This window comes from Ranitomeya variabilis, chromosome 1 (assembly GCF_051348905.1).
Source record: "Ranitomeya variabilis isolate aRanVar5 chromosome 1, aRanVar5.hap1, whole genome shotgun sequence".
Classification (NCBI taxonomy): domain Eukaryota; kingdom Metazoa; phylum Chordata; class Amphibia; order Anura; family Dendrobatidae; genus Ranitomeya; species Ranitomeya variabilis.
Genome location: NC_135232.1, coordinates 808,029,770 through 808,053,574, shown reverse-complemented (window position 1 = coordinate 808,053,574; position 23,805 = coordinate 808,029,770). Strand labels below are relative to the sequence as shown.

General features: G+C 41.5%; 1 protein-coding gene across 4 annotated transcripts in view; it reads left to right on the top strand.

Moving 5' to 3' along the window:
* The window catches only part of CSGALNACT1 (chondroitin sulfate N-acetylgalactosaminyltransferase 1), a 405,248-nt gene extending 382,942 nt beyond the window's left edge, over window positions 1-22,306 (top strand). For all 4 annotated transcript variants that reach the window (XM_077274367.1, XM_077274359.1, XM_077274374.1 and 1 more), the window contains 3 exons: window positions 2,267-2,361; window positions 16,933-17,014; window positions 20,599-22,306. In XM_077274367.1, the coding sequence (XP_077130482.1) occupies window positions 2,267-2,361; window positions 16,933-17,014; window positions 20,599-20,888 (467 nt within the window). In that variant the 3' untranslated portion in view covers window positions 20,889-22,306. The remainder of the gene's footprint in view (window positions 1-2,266; window positions 2,362-16,932; window positions 17,015-20,598) is intronic.
* The last annotated feature ends 1,499 nt before the right edge of the window (window positions 22,307-23,805 follow it).

The following is a 23,805-nucleotide window of genomic DNA, read 5'->3' as shown; positions in this document are numbered from 1 at the left end:
GCAGCATGTCAATTCTTTGTGCGGATTCCGCAGCGTTTTACACCTATTCCTTAATAGGAATCCGCACAAAAACTGCACTAAATCCGCAGTAAACCATGGTGAATCCGCAGGTAAATTGCAGGGCGTTTTACCTGCGGATTCTGCAGCATCCGCACGGAAAAATCCGCAATGGAATCCGCAATGTGTGCACATAGCCTAACAGCGTTTCTCAACTCCAGTCTTCAAGAGCCACCAACAGGTCATGTTTTCAGGATTTCCTTAGTATTGCATAGGTGATGGAATTAATGCTTGTGCAGTTGATGAAATTATCACCTGTGCAATACTAAGGATATTCTGAAAACTTGACCTGTTGGTGGGTCTTGAGGACTGGAGTTGAGAAACTATGCATTATAAGGTTTAGTGCCCTGGAGTCCACCACACTCAACGCGCGTTTTCCAGTAAAAAATGCTTCGGGGTGTTAAACCACTTGAGGAGTAACTATTTATGGTGACATCAACTAATAGCCAAAAAACCGTTTAATCCCAGGGAAATTTCATTCAGGTGTAGAGGACTACTGCATAGTTTAGTTTATGCTGTTGCAGTGGCTGGAAGGGGGAGGTATATCCCAGTTTCAGAGTATATTTGAACCATCGCGACACGCACGTGACGCCGCAGTAATCGACACTGCGGGAGGTTTCCGATCATGTGACCAAATTATATAAAGTCATTGTAGATATTGTCCTTGGTGGAATTTGAGCGCAGGATCCCAGTGCTGCAAAGCAACAGTGCTAACCACTGAGCCACCGTGCTGCCGTTAAGTACTAGTTTGTGTTAAAACAAAACTGAGAGTGGAGGATCCAGTATAAAAGGGTTGTCCTGTTTTTACGATATTTAGGACCTATCATTAGAATAGGCCATTAATATCAGTTTGGTTGGGGTCCAAAACCACCACCCAATTGATCTGCTGTTTGCAGTTTCTGCTGGATATAAACGGTGAGCTGAGCTAGAACAGCACAACTCCGTTCACTGTGCAGTGGCATTTGCAGAGAACTGTGCTCAGCTTATATTCAGTTGAGCTGCTTTATGATATTGATGTTGATAGCTAAACAAGATACAACTCTTAAACAAGTATTGTACGGTGGCTCAGTGGTTAGCACTGTTGCTTTTCAGCGCTGACATCCTGAATTTAAATCCCACCGAGGACAGCATCTGTAAGGAGTTTGTAGGTTGTCCCTGTGTTTCTATGGGTTTCCTCCCACACTCCAAATGCATACTGATAGGGAATTTAGTGGAGCCCCAGTGGAGACAGTCATAATAATGTGCGTAAAACGCAAAGGGAATCTGGTAATAGAATCAACCCTTTTAAGACATATATATGGGTATGTAGGTCTTAGAAAAAATAAGAAATAAGATTAAATAAATGAACAAAAAAATATTTGTAGTCCAGTAGTTCTGTATTATACATTATTCATTATACAAGTAGCATGTTGTATTATTGCACTCCATTTATTGTGTTACATTCCGCTATGCTGTAGAGGAGTCTTTGGGCTCACAAACGTAAGGATCAAGCTGTGACTGTGTTAGGGTTATAGATGTATCATTGGATGTTTTGCGATACTTTCTTTTATTCAAGTGTTTGTCTACATTTTCTTTAATGGAAAAATAGCATGTATACTTCCTGAGATTACATCGTGATGTTCGCCGATTTCTGCATTTTTTTTCCAGACCTGTTATCTGTATCTACATGCAGTGCTGCAAGCCTTGAGTTCAGTGGGTGTTCCCTGATCTCTTATTCCTGACATTGTTGTTCAAGCTGTGATTTCTGTAAGAAAGGGTTACTAAGAAGTCTTTTCAGGGCCATTTAGCTTGCTGTGAGTGAATAACACTACCTGGCTCCAAGCAACGATGTCTCTGCAGTGCAGGAAAATTATTGACTGCAGAATTGGACAGCAGAGTTTGTAACTTTGGAACAGTAGCTGTATTAACTTGGTTTATGAGGCCTTCCCTTTAATTGGTAACATATACATTGTTAGGGCGCTGACAGACGGGCATAGTTCTTGTGCGATGATCACATCACCGTCTACGGACTGGCCCAGCACCTCTCCTGACCTGAGTGTGACAGCGTGATGCATTTCTATGCAGCTGTCACGTTTAGGTCAGGAGAGCCAACTGTCAGTCCGAGGAATCCATTGCGATCCTCGCACAAGAAACACGGCCGCCTGTCTGCCCCCTTAGTCTGAGAACAGATTATGTCCTATAATGATATTATCTTTTGTATTCTCTTTAGGGAAAAGAGTTTTCTATCCTGTACTTTTCAGCCAGTACAACCCTGCTATAATTTATGGACATCATGATGCAATTCCTCCCATTGACCAACAACTGGTAAGTGATTCGTAGACGACATTCAGTCATGAAATCAATGTAGACTGTGTCTTCTCTTCCCTCACCTCTGAGGTTAAGCCCTTGGCATTCATTCTGTTCAGCTCTAGCCAAGTTAAACAACAAGGGATTTGCAATTTATGTACTGGGTATTGATATTTAGGAACGTCAGAGCATATTTTCCAGAAGGTAGTCTGTTATGACCTTAGTTTAGCACAATCATATGGCCAGATCGCAGCGAATGATACAGGGGAAGTTCCTGAATTACATTTGGCCATCTATAACCAGAGTGTTTTATTGCACCAGGCATAGAAGATAGATCTATTCCTACATGGCCTTCACTAATAACCTGAAATCATAAACAAAGAGCATTTCATAAACTGAGCCTGCCTTCATAGTAAACCTCCTGAAGCATAGAAAAGCGTTACTAATTTACTACCTAGACTTGTGGCAGCGGCACCAGGTACACAGATAAAGGAAATGTCTGTTTAATAGATTGTGACTGGGCACTGTCCTGTATGTAAGCAATTATAAGCATTGCTGCATATTATGTATCTCGTCTGGATTCACACATAAAATGTATATAAAAAAAACCTATAGAAGTTTGTCATTTTACAAAGAAAGTTAATAAAATGGCAAAATAGTATCAAATCCAAATGCCAGATAAGCATTTTTCTAAATTTTTAAAAAAGAACAATAAAGAACAACATTAAAAAGAAACCAAACGCCTGACCTTCTAGTGACGGCACTATATGTTCTGGAAAAAGTAGATCATGACCTATGAGAACTGGTCTTACTACTACCACTGTCCTATTTGCTCAATGTGTCCAAATTGTAATGAACCTGCAACATTATTAAAGGGAACCTTTTGATAATACCAAAAATTGCAAATAACCAATGCAAGCTATGTTTTTTTGTGTTTCATCATTTTCATCTAATAACAAAAAATGTCTGCAAAAATAGGAAAGTAAGAAATATCATTAGACTATAAACAAATAAACACAAATAAAAACATTCTACCCTAGAATGCACACTTGTAAATGAGTTGTCATGTTTACCATAAGGACGCTATAGAAGACTCTCCTGTCCATTCATTACGTGTAATATTACATTTCCTGTGTAGCAGCTGTCAGAGCTTCACCGGTCATCAATTTCTGAAGTTGGACTCATAGAGATAAGATAATTGCCAGGCATAATAAGAGGTTGTCATATTGAGACAATTACTTTAACCATTAGAATTATCTTGTAACTTGAAAGCTTGTTTGGAACTGAAAATTCTTTCCAGTTGGCCAGGAGATTCTTCAGCAGGTGTGTTCTTTCATGAAGATCTGCAGAGGGCCAGTTTGCCATAAACAGCAATAAGTAAATATGTAGTAACACATGTGAAAAACATAGGGTACTTAGTTGACGTTGACATTATTTGATGAAAAAAAACATAAAAGACATTCCACCACGACAAAGTGTATCCAATCAGGATGGTCCCTACTCTAGTAACTCACTTTCCCAGGGGCAGAAACTGACAGCTTGGGGCCCTTGTGCGGGAAATGTGTCTGGGCCCCCATGCTTTTATGGCGACAAAGTTACAGATATATATATATATATATATATATATATATATATATATATATATATATATATATATATATATATATATATATCCATCCACACACACATATATGTAAATCTTACATGGTCTTCTTTATTATGTATTTTGCCGTCCCTTATTGCACAATGCCCTCTCATGTTATGTACAGCTCCGTCCCTTACATATCCGATTATATAGAGCCATGTTCTTTATTACATATTGTCCTCTCTTGTTAGATATATAATGCAGGGACTGCTGATTGTGGGAAAGTTTCTTTTCTAATGGGTGAACAAGTCGTCTGGTCAGATGCTGCTCCATCAGCAGTGTTAGGGCTGGCGGGACGCACCAAATAATATAAAGGAAGTTATAAGGTGTGTTCGCAGCCCAGGGTCCACAGTGCAGAGATATTACATGCTGCTCGGTAATGGCAGACAGTATATGGCGGTATAATAGAAACACACATGGGTTAACTACACCCGGTATGTAAAGAGGCGGATCCTGTTGCGTCACAGGGCCGCAATACCGCAGAATGAACGCCAGTGTTCAGTCACAGGACTCTGCCCCAACGACACAGGGTTAGAGTCCCTCTAGACGCACTAGCACTCAGTGCCGTACCTGCGGTGACAGGGAAAGCTAAAATATAACAGATTTAGCACACTGAGTGCACGCAGCGCCGCTCTGGCGGATGCCACTAATCGCCCTAACTAGGGACTGGAAAGAGCACTAATTGCGCATGGTGCCGCACTGGTGACCACTGCAAAATTGACGCAGTAGGATCGTGCCTCGTGCTGGATGGCACTTAACTGGCACTGGACAGCTTCAAACACCCAACCACATACAACAACGCAAGGGAAGGGGATGATTCACCAGCTTTCACCAGGTAGCATCCACGCATCCACACACACATACAATTTCAGTTTCTACTAGCGCAGCAGCCATGCTACCTTTCATAGTTGCAGCCTTCTGGGACCTTGCTAGTGGTCCAATCGGAGCCGCTTGAGGACCTGGGCATGTAACCCCCGACCTCCAATGAGAGGTCGTCCCATGGGCATGCTCGGTAGGCAAAAAGTGTAACGTCTGCTTGCCCATGACTAACGCTGGTTACAGTAGCTGGACCTGGGACAGCAGCAGTAACCAGATGCACAGCATCAGCTTGAGCAAGATGCTGGGCCCGATGTCTCTGCTGAGCAGGCTCCTCTGTGGCTGGGGAAGAATGGGAGACTGCAGAGGACATGGTTCAAGATTCCCCTGTACAGCGGCGGGAACTCGACACCTAACAATCAGTTATTTTAAATCTAAGAACTGGAACTATGTAATAAAGAGAGGGCACTGTGAATAACAAAAATAGCAAGAATACACTATGTAAGAGACAGCACTTTACATAACAGCAGAGCATGCTATATAATAAAGGATGGCACCATATATAACTAGATAGGATGGTACGTAATAAGGGACGGTGTTATACATAATAAAAGAGGTAACTATGTAACTAAGGACGGTGTTATACATAATAAGTGAGTACACTATATACAAAGGGACTGTGCTATACATAAGGGCTCTTTCACACGTCCTGATATTTCCGGTACCGGGAAAAACCGGTACCGGAGATATCCGTGTCCGTGTGCTCAAGTGGCACATACGTGCGGCATCCGTGTGCTGCCCGTGTGCCCCCTGAGGACCACACGGACCGTGCAGGAGAGACAGCGCTACACTAAGCGCTGTCCCCCCCGCATGTGGTGCTGAAGGCAGAATTCACCTCTTCTCCCCGCCGGAGAGAAGAGATGAAAGATCACTTTTTTTTTTTTTTTTTTTAGGGGGGGTGAAAAATAAAGTTTGCATGTGCCCCCGCGCCCCCCCCCCCCAGTGCACCGCCTGGCCCCTTGCCGCAGAATATATTCACCCGGCCAGCTCCTGCGATGTCTCCTCTGTCCTCTCCGCACTGGCCCCTTCTCCTGTGTGAGCGGTCACGTGGTGCCGCTCATTACATATTCCCTGACTGTAATGAGCGGTACCACGTGACTGCTCACACAGGAGAAGGGGCCAGCGCGGAGAGGACAGAGGAGACATCGCAGGAGCTGGCCGGGTGAGTATATTCTGCGGCAAGGGGCCAGGCGGTGCACTGGGGGGGGGGGACACGGGGGCACATGCAAACTTTATTTTTCACCCCCCCCCCTAAAAAAAAAAAAAAAAAGAAGTGATCTTTCATCTCTTCTCTCCGGCGGGGAGAAGAGGTGAATTCTGCCTTCAGCACCACATGCGGTGGGGACAGCGCTTAGTGTAGCGCTGTCTCTCCTGCGGGCGCTACGTGCACACGGAGGAGAGTGCACACTGTTCTCTGTGTGCACGTGTGCTGTCCGTATTGTGGTCCGTGCTGCCGGTGGAAAACGGACATGTCGACGTGTTTTCAGCACGAACATACGGTCCGTGTGAAAACACGCACATGTGCATAGACCCATTCATTTTAATGGGTCTACGTGTGTCAGTGTCTCCGGTACGTGAGAAAACTGTCACTACACGTACCGGAGACACTGACGTGTGAAAGAGGCCTAAGTGAGTATACTATATACTAAGGGACTGTGCTATACATAAAAAGGCTACATTCCTGTATCCGTGTGCAGTATCGGTGAACTGCCAGCTTTTACAGACGCATTGAGCATGTCCTATTCTGATCCTCAAAATCAGGTAAAAACAGGGAATTTTCTGACCCTTACGGATCTTACTCTCTGATCCATGATTTTAATGGATGTGTGCATGGATCTGTGCTGTCCGATGAAAAATCCTAGCTGTACACAGGCATATCACACAAATGTGACACAGCCGAAGGGATTTTACAGATAATATTATCACTTCGAGTCACACAGTGCAGATACAGAATAATATTTACATCGTTTTCTGCTGTTTCTTCTCCTTCTGGTCAGACCTTCATGTTGACATCTTCCTGTCACGTCTTGTCTTTTCAAGATGAATGTCACAGTCCTGAATATAGCAATGACAAATATATTGTATACATACATGTGTCTCCCCCGCACTCTACCCCACCTTTAATATATTATTAACCACACATCAATCAAAATATAAAGTAATATGGCGGCGGAGCCATATCAAAATGGCAGCGGAGCTGCGGGGATCGCTCCCTGTCCCCTGCACATGAAGGCAATCTGGCCATGGGCCCCACTGGCGCCTCGTGATCAGAGAAATCGGCCCGATTGCCCTCATTATTAGGCGCCCTACGCCTCGGGGCCTCGATGCAGCTGCACTGATGGTAATTCTGCCCCTGTACCTCACTATATGCCAGCCAGGCCTCAAAATAGACGAGGGCAGAGCAGGTCCAGTGCCTGATTGTAATTAAAACAAGCCTGTGTAAAGCTGAGTGGTTAAAGGTGCACAGCCCAAAGGCGCTTCCCCCCCCCCCCCCCCAATGTACGGAGTCTAATAAACTAAAGCAAAGCCAAAAACAGGGGCAGCACACTTGTTAGTATAAGTATAATATCCAAGTGCACACATACTGCCATAAGCGACCGTATGAGAATGGGTGAAATGGCAAGAAAATATGAAATTGTTTCATGTTCCAGGTAATAGTTTTGCCAGGGCTAGTTCTAAGCTAGGAAATGGCTATTTATGAAATTCGGCCATATATCATTTTGTCTTATCTACAATATATGACTAAACAGCATAATTTAGTTCTTCTGCCGGTGCTTCTACTGTCCGCTTCGCTTTCAGAAAAAATATCCCTTATTAAAATTGGTGGCCAGAACTCCATATCTTTTCTTGTCATTGTGTTGACATTTTTCTCTAGTCTGTCAAGAAGGTTAGCTGTTATTCTATAGGAGTCAGAATTTTCCTGCAGCGTGAAATTATGAAGAACATGTCTTTTCTCAAATAAATCCCTGCCAGTCAAAATAAATAAAACAAGTGTAAACTAAGACACATTTTTTAAAAAAAGGATCAGTTTGACAATACTGTGAGCTGAAAAAAGGAGCAGCGGTACAGACTCTCACCTGTCCTGCTCCTGATGATAGCTGACATGATCCAGGTTTGCCACCCTCTTTAATACTAGACAACTTGGCCAAAAATCACCGTTAATGAGGCCCCTATTATCATTGGGTAGTACGGAGTTATTTTTTGTTGCACCGTGTTGGTTGGGAAGAATATTCTGTACGCCTCGTTGCCACAGCGGGGTTGTGGTGGTGCCAAGTTTATAAAATGTCATGGTATCAGTTTGGAGGTTGAGCAGTATGACCTTAGTCCTGTGGTGGAAAGTTATCCATGGCCTGAGCCAGTGAGCGTGTCTCGGATACGGATTAGCTCCAGGTTAGAGCACTATTGGTATTGCTGCCAACATAGGAATTGCAAGTGTTTTGTAAAGCAGACATATGAGAGCTGACAGGTCGTATGTACACCTGGCTGCTCAGAGACCTCTGTATAGTATCTGTGTCTGTCATGCAGCACTAGCTTGCATCTGACAGAATGCTGTAATGAAGTCATCAGTAAGGGCCAATGTGGTAAATTAGGCATTACTAATGATTTAATATATAATGAAAGTCCACATTTTAGAAGAAGAAATGTATTTCTAGCGGCTAATGGACATCCGGTCTTATCATTCATGCGCACACGTTATACTCAGATTTAGATTGCCTCGTGGGCAGCTTTCCAGGTCATTCAAATTAATGCATGAAAGAGCTAGCAAACTATCCCTCAGTTTCTCTTGTCAGAATCGCCCCGGCATATCTTTATTATTTTATCCATTAGCTTTTATTATAGTGGTGATGGTAATATGCTGCACGTATAGCTTTTATACATGTCAACGGGCATAATTATTTTTTACATGGAATAGTCCTTTTTGGATGGACATACTGTATATGCTATATATATTTTTTTACAATTAAATATATGTGGGAAGAAATATACGGTACATAGTGCACATACAATTTATGTTTATGGACATACCCACTTATACATGTACAGTGAGGAAAATAAGTAATATGAGATACACTGCCAATATTGCAAGTTTTCCCACCTACAATTAATAGAGAGGTCTGTAATTTTTATCATAGGTACGCTTCAACTATTGGAGACAGAATCTTAAACAAACAATCCAGAAAATCACATTGTATGATTTTTAAATAATTAAATTGCATTAAAAAAGTATTTGATACAATAGAAAAACATAGCTTTAAATTTGGTACAGAAACCTTTGTTTGCAATTACAGAGGTCAGATGTTTCCTGTAGTTCTTGACAAAGTTTGCACACACTGCAGCAGGGATTTTGGCCCACTCCTCCATATAGATCTTCTCCAGATCGTTCAGGTCTGGAGACTTGATTGGTCACTCCAGGACCTTGAAATGCTTCTCATGGAATCACTCCTTAGTTGCTCTGGCTGTGTGTTTCAGGTCATTGTCATGCTGGAATAACCAGCCATGACCCATCTTCACTGTTGTTACTGAGGGAAGGAGGTTGTTGGCCAAAATCTCGCAATACATGATCCCATCCTTCCTCCCTTCAGTACCGTGCAGTTGTCCTTTCTCCTTTGCAGAAAAGAGCCCCAAAAGTATGATGTTTCTGCCACTGTTTCACGGTTGGGATGGTGTTCTTGGGGTTGTACTCATTCTTGTTCTTCCTCCAAACACGGCGAGTGGAGTTGATATCAAAAAGTTCTATTCTGGTCTCATCTGACCACATGACCTTCTGGATCATACTGATGGTCATTGGCGATCTTCAAACAGGCCTGGACATGTGCTGACATCCGCATGAGGATCATGCGTGCCCTGCAGGATTTTAATCCATAACGATATAGTGTGTTACTAACAGTAATGTTTGTGACTGTGGTCCCAGCTCTCTCCATGTCTTTGACCAGGTCTTCCGTGTAGTTCTGGGCTGATTCCTGACTTTTCTCGGAATCATCCTTACCCCACGAGGCGAGACCTGACATGGAGCCCCATACCGAGAAGATTGACAGTAATCTTGTGTTTCTTCCATTTTCCAATAATTGTGTCAATATTTGTTGCCTTCTCACCAAGCTGCTTGTCTATTGTCCTGTAGCCTATCCCAGCCTTGTGCAGGTCTACAATTTTGTCCCTGGTGTCCTTGGTTAGCTCTTTGGTATTTGTCATGGTGGAGAGGTTGGAGTGTGATTGATTGAGTGTGTGGACAGGTGTCTTTGATGCAGGTAACTAGTTCAAACTGGTGCAATTAATAAATGTTATGAGTGCAGAGTAGGAGGGCTACTGTCTGTGGGAGCCAGAATTCTTGCTGGTTGGTGGGTGACCAAATACTTATTTCATGTAATAAAAGATTCATTGTAATTATTTAAAAATCATACAATGTGATTTTTCTGGATTTTTTTTCAAGATTTTGTCTATCACAGTGGAAGTGTCTCTGCGATAAAAATTACAGACATCTCCATTCTTTGTAGGTGGAAAAACTTGCAAAATCGTCAGTGTATCAAATGCTTAATTTCCCCATACATACGGTAGTTACTTTATTAAAGTGAATCTGTTGCTGGGTCTTATCACCTAATCTTGAGAGCAGCATGATGCTTTATCAGCAGTAGATTGTTACGAGGACTACTAAATCTACGGTTGTAAGGTGCACAGGGTGGTTGTCATGGAGGAGGGCCTGTTGTGTTCCCACACCTTGGCACTCCACAAGTAAAAAGTGTCCCATTTCCTTTGGGCTGTGAGTGTACCGTATAACACTCACAGTTTTGCCGCAAGCCGTCTCCTTGATTCCAGATCCAGGAACAATCGCATATTCAACACTTTGTTCTTTTCAAACAGTTTAACTTTACTGAGCAGTAAAGTTAAATTGTTTAAAGCTGACGCTGTATACCCAGAGTCAGTGCGCATGCCCGGGGAGCGGATAGGCAGTGTGCACGCTCGGGATTTGATACGTGGTTGCCATGACCTTGGGCCAGTCACGGCAATCAAATTATGGGCCAGCATAATTTCAAAAGTACATTGAATGATCCGTGACTGAAAAGATAGTCATCCCCCTATGACTGAAAGAAAAGGTATGTGAGGGAATCTTCTCATGATATAAAGTGTTTTTTAAGCACTATACTTGGAGATTTTCTTTGACAAAAACATACTAGTGATGCACATTTCTTGACAAACACACTGGGGCCAGTTTAATTGCCAAAAACTGGGTGATAGGTTCTAATCTAATGTTAATTATGAAGTCAAGTAGCACATCGTTATGAATCGTGAACCAGAATAATGGGCATTAACTTCACCGTCAGTAGAATGGATATGTACATACAATGCCAATTTCTTTATTTATGAGGTGCCAAAAGCTTCTTGTGATGTTATTCAAAATGGCCAATGGACAATATCCCTTCTACTCGCTCATAAACTTGTGTGTTGGAATTTTCCGATCATGTAGGGAGAGGGTTATGAGAATATATAGGATCCTTCTCTCGTTTATCCAACGTGTATAAAAATCTTTATAGTGATCAAAGCCTTATTCATACATGAAGTCTGCATGGACATTCTGAGACAAGTCTTCTGTATATAATTTACTGTGTAACTACTTCTTCTCCATCAATCCCAAAATGTGAGTGTCGTTGTTTTAAGATTTTACATGTGCAATGCATTTCATTAGAGCAGCTTTGTACTATGATCTCTCTTGAGAAACTTTGCCATTCAAGTGGGCATCAGAGAGCACAATGTTCTGTGTGGGAGTTTTAACGATTATTGGGAAGTAAAGTGGGCACAGCAATGACATCACTGTGTGGAGGAGTATAGTAAAATGATATAGATTATCATCTCTCATGATCTTAGACCATGACTGAACTAGAATAGTATTCAAACTGGAGGAAATATTCGGACAAATCTGAAAACTTCAGCATAAAGAAAGGAAATGTTTGCTCCTCAGATATGTAGAATTTTGTATGAATAATTTGGCAAGATAGAAAAGACAGCCCTACTATAACTTATTGTAGGAGTGTAAAATAGTGTACACATGTTGTAGATTAGCTGCACATCTTCAGTCCAGATTTGGCCAGATTGCAATAGTAGGACTAAAACTATTAGTGATAGTTTTCATACGTGTTCCCCATCAAAATTAAATAGCAACACAGTGGCACTCTTCACAGACAGTAACATATGTACAAGTGCATCTCACAAAATTAGAATATCATCAAAAAGTTAATTTATTTCAGTTCTTCAATACAAAAAGTAAAACTCATATTATATAGAGTCATTAAAAACAGAGTGATCTTTCAAGTGTTTATTTCTGTTAATGTTGATGATTCTGGCTTACAGCCAATGAAAACCCATAAGTCATTATCTCAGTAAATTGGAATACTTTATAACACCAGCTTGAAAAAATTATTTTAAAATCCGAAATGTTGGCCTACTGAAATGTATGTACAGTAAATGTACTCAATACTTGGTCAGGGCTCCTTTGGTATCAATTACTGCATCAATGTGGCGTGGCATGGAGGTGATCAGCCTGTGGCACTGCTGAGGTGTTATGGAAGACCCGGGTTGCTTTGATAGCAGCTTTCTAATCTGCATTGTTAGGTCTGGTGTCTCTCATCTTCTTCTTGACAATACCCCATACCCCATAGATTATCTATGGGGTTAAGGTTAGACAAGTTTGCTGTCCAATCAAGCACAGTGATACTGTCGTATTTAAACCAGGTGTTGGTACTTTTGGCAGTGGACACAAGTGCCAAGTCCTGCTGGAGAATTACATTTCCATCTCCAAGAAGCTTGTCGGCTGAGGGAAGCATGAAGTGCTCTAAAATTTCCTGGTAGACAGCTACGCTGACTTTGGTCTTGATAAAACATAGTGGACCTACACCAGCAGATGACATATGTCCCCAAACCACTGATTGTAGACTGTCACTGTAAAAAATACCAGCCTTGATTTAATTTGTATACATGAAAATAAAGGACGCCTAAATAGGAGTTACATCAGGTTAGTAGGTCAGATTGCAGACGAACAAGACAGATGTTAGGTACAATTCTTACCTTATAGGCTTGTGCTAGTTGTTATATACTTTATATCGGTAAAGGTACCTTCACATTAAGCGACGCTGCAGCGATAGCGACAACGATGCCGATCGCTGCAGCGTCGCTGTTTGATCGCTGGAGAGCTGTCACACAGACTGCTCTCCAGCGACCAACGATGCCGAGGCCCCCGGGTAACCAGGGTAAACATCGGGTTGCTAAGCGCAGGGCCGCGCTTAGTAACCCGATGTTTACCCTGGTTACCAGCGTAAAATGTAAAAAAAACAAACAGTACATACTTACATTCGCGTCCCCCGGCGTCCGCTTCCTGCACTGACTGAGCGCCGGCCCTAACAGCAGAGCGGTGACGTCACCGCTGTGCTGTACTTTCACTTTCACTTTACAGCGCTCAGTCAGTGTGGGAAGCGGACGCCGGGGGACGCGAAGGTGAGTATGTACTGTTTGTTTTTTTTACATTTTACACTGGTAACCAGGGTAAACATCGGGTTACTTAGCGCGGCCCTGCGCTTAGTAACCCGATGTTTACCCTGGTTACCAGTGTAAAACATCGCTGGTATCGTTGCTTTTGGTGTCAAACACGACGATACACGCCGATCTGACGACCAAATAAAGTTCTGAACTTTGTTCAACGACCAGCGATATCACAGCAGGATCCTGATCGCTGCTGCGTGTCAAACTAAACGATATCGCTAGCCAGGATGCTGCAACGTCACGGATCGCTAGCGATATCGTTTAGTGTGAAGGTACCTTAAGAGTGTGTGTGTTTGTTGGGTTTTAGTTAATTGGAGTCATTGTGTACAAAGTATTACTTTATTTACTATGAAACCCAGAGTTTAACAAAGAGTCTAGATATCAGAATAAAAACCGCAAACGAATACAATTAGTACCAAAATCCTTCCATCACCCCGTTTGCTATCAAGTCTGTTCCTGACCTTGCTTTTGATGGATGTATGAGTGTTCTTATTGTTCTCTGGCTTCTCTGTTAGCTTTTTATCATGGCACTAATAACAATTACAGTAATTGCACAGTAAATTTACTTTCACAGAGGGTGATAAATGTAGCTATTAGAGCGAATGCGGAGGTTAGGGCAAAAATGGAAGTCATCAGTTGAACTCTACTCGTGTTTCAAAAGGGGAATTATAGTAGCTGAACTGCAATAATATATATACATGTAAGTGACCTGAAAAACATTACATGTATCCTATTTCGATGTAATAGCGTCATAGCCTTTAGTAATATCAGCCTGATACTTGTGTCCACGTTCTCTGATCCGTTCTTCATGCATTCGTTAACCACATATACTTTGGAATGTTTCAAGAATGCTTTCCACCTAGACCATCAGAACAGTTCATGAATATGCATGAGTTGGTATTTTTATATCCATGTGGTGGCTCTTCTCCAAGGAAATTCACTATTGGACAAATATGACCTGTTTCTTAGCAACAACACACTTAATAAATCCATATCAATAGTCCCCTAATCTCAGTGGAGGTTATGATTAGCAGGAAAATATGGCATTTCAGTAGATACATACGGTATTCATGGACGTTTTGTGGTTTGCTTACAAAGAATCTACAGTTATTGCTACCGGACCCTGAAACCTTCTTTCCTGATCTCAAAGGACAAAATATGATTTAATCTTTGGCACTAAATATAGATTGAGGCTCTACTCACAGGGCTGAAATGTATCTTAGAAGCACGTGTATATTAAATGTGATACAGATTTCCCTTTTTATTCGAACTAGTCTTACTGCAACACCTTAAAAAGCCGTAGTGTATTCATTTACTTCAATCAATTATGCATCATGGCTTATTCAATATGAATCAAATTTGTGCCATTTTTAAGAAATCACTGAACTTGGCGAACTTAAGAAAAAATGCTATTCACATCTATTTTGGGGTTCCAAGTTTTTTTTTTTTCTATATTGGGGCAAAAGAGGTAAGAGTTATTTACTTTTTTTTTTTTAAATCTTGGTCTTCCATGACTGCAATTTTTTTATTTTCCACTCTTCTAATTTTCAAATGAAGACTATTTAGAAAGTTGACCATTTTTATACTTATGAAACAAAGAATTAGAAAATCAGTGGAGTGGTGTTCCTTGACTTTCAACCGAAAAAAAAAGAAGTAGTATATATTACTTGTAAGGCCACGTTCATATGGTCAGTGTGTGGTCAGTATTTTACCTCAGTATTTATAAGCCAAAACCAGGAGAGGAGCAGTCAGAGGAAAAGTATAATAGAAACACGTCACCACTTCTGTATTATCACCCACTCCTGGTTTTGGCTTATAAATTCCGAGGCAAAATACTGACCGAATACTGAACGTGTGAACATGGCCTAACTGAGACAATCTGCTGAGGCAGGGCAGAGCAGTTTATGGAACTTTAAGATCTATAATTTAAAATCCATTTACACTGTATAAACAGGCTGCCAATCACCTGACGAGTGAGGAAAACACAGGTTAGTTGGTGAGATGATCATCCTGTATAAGGGTACCGTCACACAGTGGCATTTTCATCGCTACGACGGTACGATTCGTGACGTTCTAGCGATATCGTTACGATATCGCAGTGTCTGACACGCAGCAGCGATCAGGGACCCTGCTGAGAATCGTACGTCGTAGCAGATCGTTTGGAACTTTCTTTCGTCGCTGGATCTCCCGCTGTTATCGCTGGATCGTTGTGTGTGACAGCGATCCAGCAATGCGTTCGCTGGTAACCAGGGTAAACATCGGGTTACTAAGCACAGGGCCGCGCTTAGTAACCCGATGTTTACCGTGGTTACCAGCGTAAAAGTAAAAAAAAACAAACAGTACATACTCACCATCTGATGTCCTTCAGGTCCCTTGCCGTCCGCTTCCCGCTCTGACTGACTGCCGGCCGGAAAGTGAGAGCAGATCACAGCGGTGACGTCACCGCACCATCTTCTCGCCAAGACATTTGTAAATGAAAAATAAGTTACATGGAAAACAATGAACTGCATTTACTTGTGGGTCAGTAGTAATTAGCATTGGATGGGTATGTGCCCACCATCCGGAGTTATTGTGGGTTGAAAGCTGAGTATTTATGCAATGTCAAACTCGCAGCCTCTAGCTGTTACAGCATAGTGGATGGGACTTCAAGAAATCCCATGCCCACTATGCATCCAGACGCCTGCAGCTTACCCGCGGAGACGGACATGTGGCGCATCTCTCCAGACAGCACCAGGTCAATTTCTCTTGTGGAAACGCGAGTCTACACAAGAGAAATGTTACCAATAGAATGTATTGGACGCGGTGTATCCACACGGTTCAGCGACCACATGCGGATTAATCTGCGTTCAGTAGACTGCAGCATTTTGGACACAGCGAACATTACACAGCGAACATCCACTGCGTCCAAAGCGCTGCCAGTTCTGGATTGTGGGCACCCGGATTAATAGGTGCACTTTGATCTTTTAGTTTAAACCTCCAATGCTACTTTTAGATGGTTAGACTTTTGAAAATTCTTTGTTTCCCTTCTTTTAATGGCTGCATGTATCCAAAATGTAAAAATAAAGCACCCTTGATGCAGAACCCTGAATAAATATGGGTACAGTTTGCAGTCAGTATGACTGTTAAATTTAGCAGCACTTCATCATTTCAGTTATCGGAATTATGATGCACATTACATCTTGGCTTTTAATTACATTTTGTGACCTGACTGATGATTTCTGAATTATTAGATTATTTTTACTGCAGGAGAATGTTGCGTTCATTCTTCAGGCGGCTCTGATGTAATTGGATTAGCAGCCAGTACCACCCGGTTGACATTGCCAGCAATTCCCAGGCGTGTCCTGGCAAGCTATATTTCAGCACCGATAAACCATTTTAACCATTTGTGTACCAAGACCATCCTGGGCGTCTTTAATTTTTTTCTATATAAACACAAAATTAAGAAATATCTATCGATCTATCGATCTATCTATCTGCACACCTACTTTTAACATTTATATGCAAAGTAGAACTTATAAAAAGTAATCTATATTTCATTTTAGGTTATTAAGAAAGATACTGGATTTTGGAGAGACTTTGGTTTTGGGATGACTTGTCAGTTCCGCTCAGACTTTATTAACATAGGTAAGTTTTATATGCCACTCATTACTGCCATCTACTGGTTAGTTTTATATATATATATATATATACAATATAGTCTTAAAAGCAGATGAGAAGCAGTTTGTTAGCTGTAATGGGTATGATAATATTTGCTAATTGTTCTTGGCTGAACCTGTTCGCATTGTAATGTATGACTTATGACTATCCACAGTAGTAATTATTCTTATTCTTTCAACTTCTTCCTGTAATCCATGGCAGGTTACTACTAGTCTGTGGAGAGTATGCTCTGTGCTCACTTGCTTAGGAGGCTATGTACAGAATAAAACTGGACGGATGCTTAGGAACTTGAAATATTATCAATATTCTTTTTCATTGAATCTAGTTTCTATAAAACTATGGTGTAGTATAAGGGGTTGTCTCAGGATAGGTGATAACTTGCCGAATGGTGGGTGTCCAAATCCTGGGTCATACACCGAGCAGGCAAAACAGGAAACTTTTTATCTCCGATGGGGTATTTTCATCCCGATTACAAAATGGAGCAGCAGGTTGGACATAATTTTCTATGGGACTGCGGGAAAAAAGCAGAGCGCAGTGCTCAGCAGCCCTATAGAGTATGAATGCACACTGCCACTCCATTTTAATGGGGATAAAAGTTCCCTGATTTGCTGATCGGTGCGGGTCCTAAAGGTTAGACCCCTATTATCAAAAGAATATCACTTATCCTGCAGATAGGGGATGACTTGTTTGTACTGAACAATACCTTTAATCCTAGAAACTATGCTCATAATCTATGTTTTGGATATACAGTACTGTAAATATTGTGTATAATTGAATCTCCTTTATGACTGTCACAAATGGCCCAATACAACTCATTAATGGATTCAATTTAAAGGAGTTATTGAGGACTTTTATTATTTTTACTCACTGAGCTAAAAACTAGCAGGTAGGTTGTTGCCATCTACCTGCCTGTTCTGCCGACACCGATCTCAGCTGGTTCAGAACGGTCCTGGATTATTCCTGTTGACAATTTTTAGGCTTTACGTTGATGTCACTTTGAAAGAGCAGCTTTTCTGCTGCTCTGCCCGGTAGATGTCATTCTGATTGACAGCCGCCTCCCCACTACATAACTGCTGCTCTGCTGACAAGAAGTGAAATTAAGCAGAGGAATCGCTGGCTGATCTGGCAGAGATTGTCCCGGTGCAAAACAGGCAGCACGGGGACAATCTGCCTATTCTTTTCTAGCCCCATACACAAAAATAATGAACATCCTGGTTAACCCCTTTAAAGTCATATTCTATCAAATATATGTCAAATAATAACATGCATTACCGTAATTGAGTAATTTCTGACAAACTCATACATGTATATTCTTTGGTCTTGTGTGTATTGCCATATTTCACATTTGTGCTGTACAGACTAAAATTGTGTCATTCATTGTCTATCAGCCTAAACTGGACCTCCGTATGCCTTTGGTTTTATTTCCTGGCACACAGATGTACAGTACAGACCAAAGGTTTGGACACACCTTCTCATTTAAAGATTTTTCTGTATTTTCATGACTATGAAAATTGTACATTCACACTGAAGGCATCAAAACTATGAATTAACACATGTGGAATGATATACTTAACAAGAGAAGTGTGAAATAACTGAAAATATATCTTATATTCTAGGTTCTTCAAAGTAGCCACCTTTTGCTTTGATGACTGCTTTGCACACTCTTGGCATTCTCTTGATGAGCTTCCAGAGGTAGTCACCGGAACTGGTCTTCCAACAATCTTGAGGAGTTCCCAGAGATGCTTAGCACTTGTTGGCCCTTTTGCCTTCACTCTGCGGTCCAGCTCACCCCAAACCTTCTCGATTGGGCTCAGGTCTGGTGACTGTGGAGGCCAGGTCATCTGGCGTAGCACCCCATCACTCTCCTTCTTGGTCAAATAGGTCATTGTCCTGTTGAAAAATATATGATGGTCCAACTAAACACAAAACAGATGGAATGGCATGCCGCTGCAAGATGCTGTGGTAGCCATGCTGGTTCAGTATGCCTTAAATTTTGAATAAGTCCCCAACAGTGTCACCAGCAAAGCACCCCCACACCATCACACCTCCTCCTCCATGCTTCACAGTGGGAAGCAGGCATGTAGAGTCCATCCGTTCATCTTTTCTGCGTCGCACAAAGACATGGTGGTTGGAACCAAAGATCTCAAATTTGGACTGATCAGAATAAAGCACAGATTTCCACTGGTCTAATGTCCATTCCTTGTGTTCTTTAGCCCAAACAAGTCTCTTCTGCTTGTTGCCTGTCCTTAGCAGTGGTTTCCTAGCAGCTATTTTACCATGAAGGCCTGCTGCACTAAGTCTCCTCTTAACAGTTGTTGTAGAGATGTGTCTGCTGCTAGAGCTCTATGTGGCATTGACCTGGTCTCTAATCTGAGCTGCTGTTAACCTGCGAATTCTGAGGCTGGTGACTCGGATAAACTTATCCTCAGAAGCAGAGGTGACTCTTGGTATTCCTTTCCTGGGGCGGTCCTCATGTGAGCCAGTTTCTTTGTAGCGCTTGATGGTTTTTGCCACTGCACTTGGGGACACTTTCAAAGTTTTCCCAATTTTTCGGACTGACTGACCTTCATTTCTTAAAGTAATGATGGCCACTTGTTTTTCTTTACTTAGCTGCTTTTTTCTTGCCATAATACAAATTCTAACAGTCTGTTCAGTAGGACTATCAGCTGTGTAGCCACCAGACTTCTGCACAACACAACTGATGGTCCCAACCCCATTTATAAGGCAAGAAATCCCACTTATTAAACCTGACAGGGCACACCTGTGAAGTGAAAACCATTCCCGGTGACTACCTCTTGAAGCTCATCAAGAGGATGCCAAGAGTGTGCAAAGTAGTCATCAAAGCAAAAGGTGGCTACTTTGCAGAACCTAGAATATAAGACATATTTTCAGTTGGTTCACACTTTTTTGTTAAGTATATAATTCCACATGTGTTAACTCATAGTTTTGATGCCTTCAGTGTGAATTTACAATTTTCATAGTCATGAAAATACAGAAAAATCTTTAAATGAGAAGGTGTGTCCAAACTTTTGGTCTGTACTGTATATATATATCTTCTAAGTGTCTCGTTGAGGGACATCGAGTGCTTACATTTCTGGAATAACGATCCGTAGGGGCTCTTAAATACCTACATTACTAGGTACCTTTTTTTTTTGGAGGCATAAGAAAGTCCCATTTAGGAAGCTCACCAACTTGAACAAAACCATTCACTTTTGGCTGGTCTACTAGTGATGACCGAGTGTGCTTGTTACTCGAGTTTTCCGAGCATGCTTGGGTGTTCGCCAACTATCTTGGGCATGCTCGTAGATTATGTTTGTGTCACTGCAGCTGCATGATTTGCGGCTGTTAGACAGCCTGAACACATGCAGCGATTGCCTGTTAGGGAATCCCTACACACCGAGCATGCTCGGAAATCTCGAGTAATGAGCACACTCGCTCATCACTATTGATAATATAAAAGTAGACGTAGACATTGATTTATATAATTTATCATGAGAACGGTCTCAGATTAGTCTATTGAACATTATACTAACTTTATTTTTTTGCCTCAGGCGGTTTTGATCTCGATATCAAGGGTTGGGGTGGAGAAGATGTTCACCTATACCGGAAATACCTTCACAGCAACCTTATTGTGATCCGAACACCCGTTAGAGGTCTCTTCCACCTATGGCATGAAAAGCGCTGTATGGATGAGCTGACACCAGAGCAATACAAGATGTGCATGCAGTCAAAGGCCATGAACGAGGCTTCTCATGGACAGCTCGGCATGCTGGTCTTCAGACATGAAATTGAGGCACACCTTCGTAAGCAGAAGCAAAAGTTCATTGTGAAGAAATCCTGAGACAAGACGCACTGTGTTTGTTACTAGGGTCTTATCAAAGCTGCTGAAGAACATGGAAAAGGTCAATGAGTCCGTGACTGCTGAATCATGGCAGTAGATGGACGTGCTGCATTTCAATGGTCCTTTAGGATACAGAAAGAGGATGGGTGACAGGGCTGACCCTGGAAAAGCGTTTACATAGATAACTTTGAGAATATTTATGAATTTACAAAATGCAAGATGCAAATCAAGAAATTGTTTGACGTTCATATGTACTGTAAGAAAGACAGAAATCTGACATCTTCTATTAAAAGGAAGCTTTTTGTTTCCCAAAGCGATTGAATGTACAGTTTTTCTAAATCTAGATTTCAGAGATATTCTTTTTTTTAAACATTACCATATTGCTGCATCATCTGAAGCCAAATATTGGAAGCCATATGAAGCGGAATCGTGTATCTCAAAATGCTGAATACAAGAATATACCTGAACACCCGGTGCCAAGCAATGCCAGAATCCCGTCGTGCTGTAAATGCACATTTGGCATATTTTTTGCATTGAAAATGTGAGTGACGAATTGTTACGCGACAGAAGCACAAATTACTGTATTTTATAATTCATGTGCTTCTTAAGTTATATTTTTGCACATGTGGGGTGCACAACGTATTCTTTATATAGCGGATTGTTTTTGTGGATGAAGAGTTGGGTTCTGGGGGTGGCTAGACCAGTTCAAACCTGAAAGCAGCTTTATGGACCGATAAAACGATAACCATTATACTGTGACATGGCACAGAATTTATCCATTATTCTCTGACAATACGTAAACCCCAGGGAGAAGTGAATCCTCTAATTAGGAGGCTGTTATTATAAATCCCACTGGTCCACATTTCTCAAGGGTTCTTGTGTGCAGAACTGAGAATTCCTGACTGATGCTCAGATAGGAACGGTCAAAGCTTAGCACTATGGGAAATGTAAATGCCATCTCTTCCCGACTCAGAGTTAAGTAACTGGACTTCTCAAAGGGAATCTGTTTGTTATATGAGAGCAACATGATACAGGGTCTGAGACTCTGATTCCAGGGATGTATCACTTACTGGGCTCCTTGCTGCTTCTCTGCTGCAGATCTAGCAGTGCTCAGAATACTGAGCCCTGGATAACCCGCCCACAGCACTGATTCTGGGTACATTGTATGTTGGCAGAAAGCTTCTAATCAGTGGTAGAGGTGCGGTTTCAGAGAGTACTTGACCAGGAGGCATGAGACCCTAGTCTGGTAGTGATAAAACACAGCCATCACTGGAATCAGGCTTCAGCACCTACATCATACTGCTTTCAGATTACCGTACATAGCAAAAACATGCTGACAGTTTGCCTTTAAGTAATGACTGAATTTTCTGTTTTTGTTTAATAAAGATTCGTTTTGCTACATGCAATCTAGATAATAACTTGGTGGAGTAATGCATTACCCATCCAAAATGTCCTTCATTATTTCTGTCTTTTTTTTTGTTTTATTAAAGATATTGAGACCTACGTGACGACACATGTACTTTAGTATTATGAAATGTAAAACAAGAAATACTAGTCTGTCATGGATAATAAGCATCTTGTAACACAATAAGGATTAGGCAGCTTTTCATGTCGTTTTACTAATATATAAAAGTTTCGCAAAAGACTATTACAATTACGGTATTAAATAAGAGAATGAATGGGCGCATTTACATCAAGAAGGTCTGCGAATGTTATAGGAAGTCAAAGGACTCCTTAAGTAGGTGCACACAGGAACAATGTCAAACTTTATTCAATGCAGTAAACCACAGGCGACTAACAAGAAACCTGTATAAATAAACAGACTGTATACCAAGAGTCCACTGAAAATAATAATGGTCCTAATGCACTAGTTAGACATACCGGGTAAAGAATAAACTAAAGTACCGGTAACTAAGGAATTGTTTCTTACGCAGAATTATAGCCAACAACATAGAAAAAAAATAATCCGAAAAAAAAAATCTAATGTACTGCAGCAAAGAAGGGACAGCATAAATCACAATAATGCAATCTACTGTATGTATATAATGAGAAGTATACAATTTTGCATAAAATTATTTATATAATTTCCAAATATATAGTAGCAAGAATAAAAAATCCCAGTTCGAAAACAAATTCAGTGCGAAAACCAAGGAGGGGTAAGACTAGACATGACTCAAGATACCACAGTGCAGAAGTCTCATGTGTACCAATGCCAACTAATTTGCCTTATTAGCTAGAGGAGTGTTGCATTAAAGAGTAGCAATTACTGTGGGAAATGCTATTTTACCTGCAGTTATAGGCTTGATCTCCAGGTAAATAGTGTTCTAATGCTACCCGACCACCTGGCTGAAAGTGCGGCTATTGGGAGAAAATGAAGTCATTTCCTCCAGAGGTCAGCCAGCTTTCAGTCATAAGGGTGGGGCAGGGAGCAACTACTGTCATGGCTCACAACACCGCTCACTATATTGTGAGCTGCGACTGTAAGCACTTTGATTGACAGCTGGCTCTGCAGTGCATCTATGCATAGCGACCTGTCAATCAAGGTGCCAGGGTATGACTACAGCTGCCAATCACAGTATAGTGAGTGGTGACTGAAGGGTCTTTGTGCATACCAGTATAGTGAGGGGTGCTGTGATTGACAATAATCGCTCCCTGCACCCGCCCTAATGACTGAAAGCTGCCGGCTCCTGGAAAAATACCTTTATTTTCTCCTAATAACTGTGCTTTCAGTAAGGTGGCTGGGCAGCATTGTAACACTATTTGCATGGAGAGTAACCCTATATCTGCTGGTAAATTTCATTTTTTAAGATGACAAGTTCCATTTAAAGTATTGGACACAACCTATATCTTTTAGGTGTACACCTCTATCCAGTGTGTTTTGGCTTCTGCTCATTTCTTGGCTGTATTAATACATTTC